General features: G+C 40.6%; 3 protein-coding genes across 4 annotated transcripts; 2 read left to right on the top strand and 1 right to left on the bottom strand.

Annotated features, from left to right (window-relative positions):
* Window positions 1–117: 117 nt before the first annotated feature.
* RB195_012570 (uncharacterized protein) lies at window positions 118–3,656 on the top strand (the record flags this gene model as incomplete). Its single annotated transcript, XM_064201999.1, has 11 exons — window positions 118–195; window positions 251–304; window positions 367–512; window positions 1,636–1,708; window positions 1,768–1,866; window positions 1,928–2,036; window positions 2,122–2,251; window positions 2,320–2,431; window positions 3,122–3,207; window positions 3,266–3,364; window positions 3,422–3,656. 11 exons carry the CDS (start codon window positions 118–120, stop codon window positions 3,654–3,656), a joined length of 1,221 nt encoding a protein of 406 aa, XP_064057880.1.
* A 1,230-nt stretch (window positions 3,657–4,886) lies between these two features.
* Window positions 4,887–10,485, bottom strand: RB195_012568 (uncharacterized protein; the record flags this gene model as incomplete). Of its 2 annotated transcripts, XM_064201997.1 has the most annotated exons (5): window positions 4,887–5,022; window positions 6,261–6,438; window positions 6,511–6,641; window positions 6,713–6,828; window positions 10,444–10,485. In XM_064201997.1, 5 exons carry the CDS (start codon window positions 10,483–10,485, stop codon window positions 4,887–4,889), a joined length of 603 nt encoding a protein of 200 aa, XP_064057877.1. The 2 variants fall into 2 exon arrangements, with proteins under 2 accessions (XP_064057877.1, XP_064057879.1); XM_064201996.1 differs by lacking the exons at window positions 4,887–5,022; window positions 10,444–10,485 and adding an exon at window positions 7,338–7,375 and having other exon boundaries at window positions 6,257–6,438; window positions 6,713–6,817.
* Window positions 7,880–8,188, top strand: RB195_012569 (uncharacterized protein; the record flags this gene model as incomplete). Its single annotated transcript, XM_064201998.1, has 2 exons — window positions 7,880–8,023; window positions 8,096–8,188. 2 exons carry the CDS (start codon window positions 7,880–7,882, stop codon window positions 8,186–8,188), a joined length of 237 nt encoding a protein of 78 aa, XP_064057878.1.
* Window positions 10,486–10,736: the final 251 nt, after the last annotated feature.

Raw genomic sequence — 10,736 nt, 5'->3', positions numbered from 1 at the left:
TTTTGCAGCGGTTCAACTGCGTCAGCAGCCAGCAGTTTGCTGAAAAGCAACTGCGGAGCGATTTCTCGATTACACACCTTTCTTTCCATATCTACTTGCCACTAATCCGTGAAATAAATGAAAACTGTTAGTCCAAAGCGAGTATTTAGCAGTATTTTGAGCCAAGTTAGAAGCAAACGCGATGACAAAGATAAGGTAGGTGAATAAGAATATTGTCGGAATTAAAGGAGATTTATTAAGACAAAATTAGGCTTTGTTCATGGAAATGAGGCTATACCGGCGTCCTACAGGAATGACAGACGCGGTACGGTAGGAAAATGCTTTGAAGTTCACTGCTGCAAGAAACATTTACATCAGTTTTTTCAGTTGGCAAAGATGTTAGAAGGGGTTATAAAGAAAATTTGGACAAGTACACCTAATCAACCGCGTAAACATGTGCTCTCATATAATGAAATGTGGGAATTATGTCTACGAACGCGAGAATTACTACTTATTGAACCATGTTTCATAAAGTAAGTGCAAGAAGTACGAGTAAGTATCGGTTTGATGTCGGTTTTATTAGGGGATTTATTTTTACCGGGAGTACAGAGCCATAGTATCAGTTTGGGACAAAGCATTAATGCTGCGAAATTTTCTTCTCCGGAATGTTTCACTCTTCTCAGATTGTTGTCGTTGAGGAATTGGGGAAAAGAATGATTTGCTTTTCTTAAGTGAACTCTAGTAGCACATCACATTGGAAATCCTCGAAAGAAGTAAGGGAAATTTTTGTTGTTGTGTTGAAAAAAATTGTTCCAATATCCTAGCATATGTGCCCTTTGATTTTTCTCTCTTTATTATTCCATTCCCTCGTTTCTTCCTTCCTCATCTTTTATTGGCCTTATCCACTCGGCGTACAACTAGCAGCTGGCTTATTTCATTAATATATGATCCAGCTATACAAAACACCGGTTCGTCTGTTTGTTTGTCTGTTCGATGCGAACCTCCATGGACACGAGTGAACCATGCAAGCAAATACCTCAGACTTGCTAAGACTCCCACCAATGTTCACGACCGCGATAGCGGAGCTTGTGCGTGTCTCTATTTTTTAAACAATTTTACTGCACCGGGGTTTGCTACCGTGAATGCCACACGAGTAATAATAAGCATCCGAAGAAGGAGACGAAGCCAAAACGTTACAAGAAAGTAATCGTCGTTAACTGTTTTGAAGACGGCAAAGAGGCTCTTCTCCGCAAATCTTCGCCCCCGGAGCGAATCCTCTAGATTTGCCCAAGGAGTCGCAAACATACCTCGATAAAGCCACGCTCCACCGCTACGAGTATGTTTGCATTTCCATCATCCACGCATCATGGAGACACAGGCAACCATCCTAGATGGTTTTCTGGGTACGGAGACGCAACGACCTACACAGTTAGAGAAGAAAGATAGATAGGAAGTGCCCGATCCCTATTTTTCATTCAACAGCAAAGCTACATCAATAAACAGTGAAGTCACAAAAATAGGCAATGACCTTCGTTTATTCGTCGATGAGGAGTTACTTTTGGCTTAGAACTCAAGCAGTTGTGAATTTTAAAAGTCGATGACTTCGCAAAATAAACCTATCCGAAAATCCTTTCTCTAATCATTAACCGCTTGCAGGGTAGATCCGCCTGTTGTCTTAGTCGGCGATGTCCATGGACAACTTTATGACATGCTGGAAATGATTAGCTTTGTAAGTTCTTTTGATGTTAGTGGTGCCTTTTTGCAGATCGAACACCTTTATTCTTCCAGATAGGACACCCTCCGTCAAAACGAATGCTTTTCCTTGGTGACTACGTTGACAGAGGTGACTACGGTCTGGAGACGATTACACTACTGCTTGCCTTAAAGGTCCGATTGATTTTTCTTCGTGAAGTTGCTCGTTGCACTGAACCTCGAAAACTTTCTCCAGCTGAGATTTCCTGACGAAATCTACTTACTTCGTGGAAACCATGAGACCAGATGCGTAAATCGACAGTATGGATTCTTTGACGAATGTAAAAGAAAGTTTCCAAGAAAAGGTACCTTGTAACAGAAGATAATAGAATGACAGAAAGGGCTTAAATAATATTCTAAAGAGTTTTCATTTGTTACTGACCACCATAGGAACGCAGTTGTGGACAGCCTTTCAACATGTTTTCAACTGCTTACCAGTAGCTGCTCTCGTTGGATCACGAATATTTTGCGCTCATGGTGGCATATCTGAGGATTTGCTGTCATTTAAACAGTTTGAAAGGTTGTGTTCTGTTCATATAGGTACAAAGTGACGTTGTACAAATCTCAAATCAGAATCTTCTTGTGCAGAATTTTTCGTCCTACGGATATCTGCGACATCGGTTTACTATGTGATCTATTATGGTCAGATCCTTCAAATACAAGCAAATTGTATGAACCTAGCCCACGAGGTGTTTCCTCTGTAAGTCGAGATAGTACTTTGAAAAGGCGAACTTCCTAGACATCTTTTAACTAAAAAATACGAAAATACATATATCGAAATAAACCACTGAAAAAGCTACAGGGTAATTTGATTACCAAACACTGATGGCGACGGAACAAATTTTCATGTTACTGCACATTTTACTGAACAACATAAAAACCTCATCCTTTGTGTTTCAGTCTCTAATTCAAAACAAAAATAACACTTGAACAAATAAGATGACCTGATTGTGCAATTCTCAACAAAATTCCACATTACGACTAAAGGCATCACCCCACGAATCCTGGTTGGTACGGGTTTCAGGCATGAAATGCCTATGCGGGTCGTAGATTGCGGGGAAGAGGGTGATTCCATTCATCTCTCCCTGTATCAGTGTAAACGGACGACCCCGGACCGCAATTTCTGACGACATTCTCGATTGCAACGCGCCACCCTTGCGCCCTCCCCCCTGCGATGTGTCTAAAACCCATTCGGACGAATCGCAGGTGGGGGCAGGGTGCAATGGTTGCGCATTGCAGCAGAAGCCGTCGTAAGAAACAGCGTTCCGACGTCTTTATCCATCTACACTGATACAGGGAGAGATGAACGGAATCACCCTCTTACCAGATTTTGAAACCCGTACCAGCCCAGATTCGTGGGGTGATGCCTCTAAACGCTCAAGTGTTCTAGGTATTCGGAAAAGCGGCAGTTGACAACTTTTGCAACACGATGGACGTCGATCTAATTTGTAGAGCGCATCAGTGCGTGGTGGATGGGTAAGCTTCAACACTTCATAGCCTACTAAGACAAATTTCTGAGCTTTTCACATTGTAGCTATGAATTTTTCGCTGATCGCAAGTGCCTAACAATCTTCTCGGCTCCGTGTTACTGTGGCGAACTTGATAACCAGGCTGCAGTTCTCCAAGTTGGCAGGTTGCCAAGTTACTATCATTTTAGGTGGTTTTTTTTGCATCATTAAGATAATTTTAGAAATTTGGACTGTCGTGTTCTTACTTTCAAAAGAACGGTTAAGCCCAGCCAGACCCCTCGAGGGGTTTCACATGAAGAACTTAATGCAGTTCCGAAGCAAACACCTCCTGTATCTGCATCATCAGAAGAATCAAAAAAGAAAGCGCAGTCGATCCCCACACCAGCTCCAATCGAAGGTAGCACGGAAACCTGCCTATCATCCTCTATGAAAAACAAAAAGCAGAGTGCAACTTAAATTACATTACATTAAATAGGGTAACTTAACAGCTCTAGATATATTACAACTCCAACAATAAATATGTTACTCTATAGTTAGAAGAGTATGACGAAATAAACACAAAGACAAAGCTACACGGTTCCATAGCAAGTAATATTTCCAAAAGTGTATCAAAGGATCAGTGCTGCAAAGCCGTTTTTAACTGTTAATTGAAGAATATGCATAAAAAAGTGTTGCAAATTTTCAATGAAACTATTGTTTTCCGTAATTTCGTAATGGAAATGAGGTGAGAAACTCTAGTGAAATTTTCGTAAGACTCTCCTCAATCCTACGAGAAATCTTCTTTATGAGCCTTTAACTGAGAAAATTGAGGCATCACTTCAAAAGACGCAATTATGGATTATCTTTCCAAGAAAGGATGAGTTACCAAATCGAATATCTGGAATGCATCAGAGACGCTATATAGTTGTCACATTGAGCATTGGCATACCTTTTCGTTTTATACCATTCATCTTTTTTTCCTTTTTTTCTTCCTTTTCCTATATCTGAGCGCAGATTTGTTTACTATTGATTATTAGATTACTCGGGATGATTAGATGACTCCGGACATTGTTAGTGACATAGAATATGTCATGCAATCCACCAAAAGTTATTTCTCCCTTACCAGGAAGCTGTGTTGAGTCAGGTCAGTCAGGAATTTGATCCAGAGATGAGACCACAAACATATCAAAGCTTATGTATAGTGCATACAGGGAGTGTGGGGGTCAATCGCTCGAAAGAGGCTTGAATAGAGGGGAGACGGGACTAGAAGTAAGCCAAACAACGTAGCTTAGTCAATGAAGACTGCTATTTAAAGTAAAACATTCAGGATTAGTAGCCTGGTAGAAAAAGTACGTTGCTGACATCAACACTCACACCATCACGCAACCTCGAGTCGCTTGCACATCGGCACCGAGGTTCTTTTGAGATGGGTTATAAAAGGGGAGCTGGGCGGAAGTGGATAGCGTGGAATATAATGTAATGTGTGCAGCTGCACATACCACGCAGGCAGGCACTTACGTGATAAAATAATATTTTCTGATTTTCATTTCTATCTCTTACATATCTTCCTCTGGTTGTCAGATGAGTATTATTCCTCGACATTTCTCTCGCTAATTTGTTAACTTGTTTGTCTCTTGCATGAATTTTGTGTACGTTTGCATAGAAGCTTCTTTTCTGTGGATTTTTCTCAAATATACGTTATGTCCTCTAATGCGTGCTATGGCATGCAATATGGTAATTCCATCGTTTTTCTTCTTCTTCACTTTTCTTTTCATATCTCTTGCTGTACCTTTTGTCATCCTTTGTTGTCGCATGTATGTGATCGTGCGAATCATTGGATGCCCTGGAGGGGAAGCTTGATGTATGCTGTGACGTTTCTGTCTGATACCTCCCTTTGGGCACTGCCGGCCTAATGAAGCCTAAATGTAAGCTCAGACCTTGTGGATGTTGGGAACCTCTAGGAGAAATTACTAGCACGATAGTCTTCTTAATATTGTGCTTGAGCCAATAGGTGTGTCGGGAACGCTTGCTGACCCCTCAATATAATAGGCTATTCCTCATGCCTAGTTGTGTTAAACGAAGACCTCTTAATACCCCGCTAATTGGAAGAACAACATTGGGTCATGTAACCCTGCAAGCAAGTCATTATCTGAGGTTGTTCTTAACCAAGTTAGGCAGGCTAAGCCAGTCCTGGACATTCCGGACTGTGCGCAAGATGAGAGGGACGCATGTACTGTATGCCTTCGGATGCAGATAATCAGCGATAGCACAAACCATCAAATTTGTTGAATTCAATGTCCAACATGCGAAGAGTGGATGCATACCGACTGTATCAGCAACAACATGTGTTCTCGCGACGCAGCAGAGTTACGGAGAAGTAATGTGTAGCATGACAAAAATGTAGCCTTATTTATTTAATGTGTCAGTTCTGAGATTAAAGTTAAATGTGTACAAACTCAATAAATAGGTATTATTTATGAGTATGATGTGATAACTCAGCAGCAGAGATTTAGTACGATGTGCTAAGAAAGCCTAGGCCTTGAGGGAGGTATCAGACAGAAACGTCACAGCATACATCAAGCTTCCCCTCCAGGGCATCCAATGATTCGCACGATCATATACATGCGACAACAAAGGATGGCAGAAGGTACAGCAAGAGATGTGAAAAGAAAAGCGAAGAAGAAGAAAAACGATGGAATTACCATATTGCATGCCATAGCACGCATTAGAGGACATAACGTATATTTGAGAACAATCCATAGAAAAGAAGCTTTTATGCAAACCTACACAAAATGCATGCAAGAGATAAATAAGTTAACAAATTAGCGAGAGAAATGTCGAGAAATAATACTCACCTGACTAGCAGAGGAAGATATGAAAGAGATAGAAATCAAAATCAGAAAATATTACTCTATCATGTCGTAAGTGCCTACGCGGTTTGTGTGGTTGCAGTCATAACATTATATTCCTCACCATCCACTTCCGCCCAGGTCGTCTTTTATACGCTTGTTTCTTTTGACCCAATTATATCATCCTCCACTACACTTATCTGGCTTACTGTGAATGCACGAGATCACTCACCTTTCCAGAGCTTTTTCCACAAATAGGAGGATATAAGCGTCTCTATTCGAGCAGTATCTACCCTTAAGTAACCAATGATACAGTTGGAAAGCGTTGTGTACAGCATCATCTTGTGGGCAGTTCATCACACGCAGTAGAGCCGCTGTCACTTGTGCCTCTTGGATGAGAGATTTGCGAGCTAAACTACTAGTATAAGGACGAAAAAGTATTTTGCTTCTGAAGCAATAATAATAGTGTAGTGTTCACATACCAAATCGATGTTCAGCTCCATATTCTTGATAATGTTGTCGCAACAAGTGTTCTGACTCCTTTTCTCGTCCATTGACAAGTAAAATACTTGACAACTTCACCACACCCCAATCTGGTACATCGTTCGTTTGTCTGTAGAAATATGTAGGCACTCAACAGAAATCATCCTTCTATAGGAGTAGCATCAGCTCTCCAACACTCACCTAAACTGCTCATGTTTGCGTAACGCTGAGTCCAAGTCACCGGTAGCGGCTATACGAAGTATCTCCTTCACCTCATTTGCAACATTTCTGTGAGCAGCAGCAGTACTGTATCGAATCTGAGCGAATGTGAATATGTTCCACAAAAAAAAACCCGCACGGACAGTACTATATATTCCAAATTCTTCTTTTGAAAAAATCTCTAGCTCTCAAAAGCGATTTGAGGCCATTTCAAGAAAGCGTCATTTCAAGGAATTGAGTAGCGGGGGTATAAACTAATCTAAACTAATCGTTACTAATCTATTAAAAATGATTAATTTAATCAATTTGAATTAAATTGCAGATAAGAGATATATCGTTCACAAATGTGGACGAATGTTAATTCTGTTTTCAATTTTTAGGTGGAGACCTATCCCACGAGTTATCTGTAGAAGTCATAAACCCCCTCAGATATCTGTAAGAACCGGTTTTGAAAATTTTCCAATCGTTGGTGTTTTATTCTATTGTTTTATTATATTTCACTACTCTTCTTCGCCTTCCACGCGTTTTTTTTTTCTGCAGGACTAGTCCATTCTGCGCGAGATTCATTTGGCGCAGTGCGTAAATGTCCCGCACGCAAGCATTGTACCTAAGGGCATTCCTCGGAGGCACGGAGGCGTCGCGCATTGCGCATTGGAGCACAGCAGCTTCGGCGCAGGCTTCTACTGCTTACAATTCACTATCGTCAGACCCTGCAACGTTATGTTCTTCTTCATTTTCTGTCGTTTCTCTAATGTCGCTCTTCTCATCAGTCAGCCCTCACTTCCGATACACTGCTGCTCCTTATTCAAGTTTATTACTAAGTTGCTTGTATTGAAGATATCTGTTTCTTCTATAAACTCGTGTTGTTTTCTCTTCACGTGTGCTTTCAGTTTCTGTCGTTTCTTCAGAGTCGCACTTCACGTCAGTGTAGTCTTTATTAGTAGATTATACGTTGTTCTTCTTTATTCAGGTTCTCACTGCTTCGGCGGTACTGAACTGCGCTCTTACTTCTTAAAGCTCTATCTTCCTCTTTTCTTTTAGTAACTTTAGCTTACGGTCATAGATCCTTTAAGAAGTGTTGTTGTTGAAGTGTTCAGGTGTTTAAGTGTTGTTTTCTTTCAGTCACTTTGCATTGAAAATAAACTTTTAATGCAATCGAAAAATGCTTGTGCTCTGTCTAATTCGGGTATTCCAGTGTCCAAGTTAGTACCTAGGGGTAATGTCACGATACGAGGACCCTGTTACGGTACACCCCAGAGAGGGATTCTAGGATGTTTTGAAAGGTTCATCAAGGTTGTGAAAACCTATTAGTATTACCTATTAGCAACCTATTAGTACCTAACTCTATTAACAAGAAAATTCTAGTGTGCCGCCCAAAAAGCAGACGTTGAAAGAACACAATTCTATTGTGAGTCGATCGACACCGATGCACAAAACATCTGCGGCATATGTTATTAGGAACAGCCACCAGTGCAGGAACAGGAAACGGAGGGAATGTTTGTCGAGTGGTGGTCTTGCGATAGCTGCAACGCATGGTTGCACCGTGAGTGCATAACATCCAAACTATGCCCGATATGCTCCAAACAAATGGAGCCTGATGAATCAACGGTGAGCTACACTAATTTATTATTTTCGGAAATCTTTAATATATACTGCACTACTTTTTACAGGTACTTTAATGCCATTCAACGACTCCGAAGACTCAAAAGTGCAGGACTCAGGATTCGCAGCTGTTGTTACTTTTAATACTTGAAAATACGGTTTATATACTAATTCACATTGAAATGAAGAGATTAAAATGAACGTTAAACGAATTGAATATTTAACAGTTTGACTGCAGGGAAATTATATCCACATACTGGAAAGACACTATACTGTTATCGATAAATGTTGTGAAACAGTTTCATCTTCTTTGTACTAGCTCTTATTTCCGAAAGTAAATAACTAAATCAGTCGGAAACCCAAGACCTAAGCATAAGTCTTAAAGGATCTATGGCCGTAAGCTAAAGTTACTAAAAGAAAAGAGGAGATAGAGCTTCCAGAAGTAAGAGCGCAGTTCAGTACCAGCGAGGCAGTGAGAACCTGAATAAAGAAGAACAACGAATAATCTACTAACAAAGACTACACTGACGTGAAGAGCGACTCTGAAGAAACGACAGAAAGTGAAAGCACACGTGAAGAGAAAACAACACGAGTTTATAGAAGAAACAGATATCTTCAATACAAGCAACTTAGTAATAAACTTGAATAAGGAGCAGCAGCGTATCGGAAGTGAGGGCTGACTGATGAGAAGAGCGACATTAGAGAAACGGCAGAAAATGAAGAAGAACATAACGTTGCAGGGTCTGACGATAGTGAATTGTAAGCAGTAGAAGCCTGCGCCGAAGCTGCTGTGCTCTAATGCGCAATGCCGCGACGCGGCCGCCAAAACGAAATCTGTAAACCTTCTATGTTTTAGTGGCTTGTGGTAGACGGCTACCATCCGATTTTCGCGGATCTCTCTTGTCTCACACAAGGCATTTCAGAAATGTATATTCTAACATCTCACTCTTGATGTTGAACGTTTTCTATACGTCATCTCAAAGAGAGCCTGCCGAACGTAACTTCCTAACTAGAACTTTTTGAAATTGGTGTCGTACCGCAGCATGTCACTTTAGTATTTGACGTAAAAAAACTACAGGAAGTTGTGGAGGGAATCGTTCAAAATAAAGGATATACATCTCCTAAAAAGGGCAGCCTTGTTTAACCAAAGTTGAAGAGTTTGTTCGAAAGTCTCTAACCGCGTAAACTAAGAAAAAATAGACCCTGACGAATAAAAACGTTCACATCTTACTTGCTCCGATTTATTCTACGTAATAGACAAAAAACTCATCTTCTTTCTGTTTTCCTAAAATAATAACTATGTTCGGCAGCGGGATCTTCGTTTCGAATAAAACTTGCTACGATCCTCACCGTCTGTCAGAGTAAAGAAAAACTTCTTTTTTGATATTTTTTCGTTCGCTTCTAGTATCATTGTCATGATTAGGATTATTCCGCGGTCGTAGCAGTAGCAAAACTATTTATCGACAGCAATATTATCATAATTATATCGATAATCGTTCCTGGAAGCCGCCCACCCCCTCTCTCTCCCACTCTCTGCATCCACTGAGGACATAGCGGGTCTAGGCGACAGAGCGGCGACTGTATTTGTTCTCGCAATAGACCCATGCACTCAAACAGTGATTCCAACTTTTTCTTTGTGATGTTTGAAGACAGCGATTGGAATATTCTCGATATTTTTGTCTCCAATTATAGGCAGTGTTTAGAAGGTACTCTGAATGCCAGGGGGAGCCGCAGCACAAATAAAATCACAACCGCAAACTTAGCATTCAGGAGTTTGACCTGCCTGCTCAGAAGATAACGATTACCAGAGTGGTTAGAACCTAGATATCGGCGAAAACTCCCAAAGGAGCAATATCTCTACTTCTGGTGTAATTCCGGGTCTCATCGTCGTCTCTAGCACAGCGATCTCTTTCATCAACTACAGAAGAAGTCACCAAATTTGTTCCCCTGCTCTCTCTCTTCATTTTCGACAATTGATGCTACTGGAAGAAGATAATCGCATGACAAAGTCGTCGTGATTTCAAAACCACAGCTAGCTATGACCATCTTATGTGCATGATCTTCCTCTTCTTTCTCAGTACGCTCATTTTAAAACATTGAATAGAACCCACAACAACATGAGCGTAACTCCGAATGAGTGGAAATATCCTCATTTCTTATCTGTGTTTATCTAAACATACGACTTAGTTTAAATGGTCGAATAAGAACACGACAAAACCTTGCGAAAAATCACGAAGGGTTACATCCTGCCAAGAATGCAGCGTCGAAAAATTAGAAACAAACATTCCTGCAATTTTTATTGGAAATAGAAGTGGCTATCGACTTTTCAGAACAAAAGAAAAACAGTCCAACAAAAACCTAAACTATCGTAACCTAAGAATCAACAAATCTCATTAAAATGTAC

Source organism: Necator americanus, chromosome V (genome assembly GCF_031761385.1).
Source record: "Necator americanus strain Aroian chromosome V, whole genome shotgun sequence".
NCBI classification, from domain to species: Eukaryota; Metazoa; Nematoda; class Chromadorea; order Rhabditida; family Ancylostomatidae; genus Necator; species Necator americanus.
Note: the sequence above shows the minus strand (reverse complement) of the source record. Positions and strands in the feature narration are given on the sequence as shown.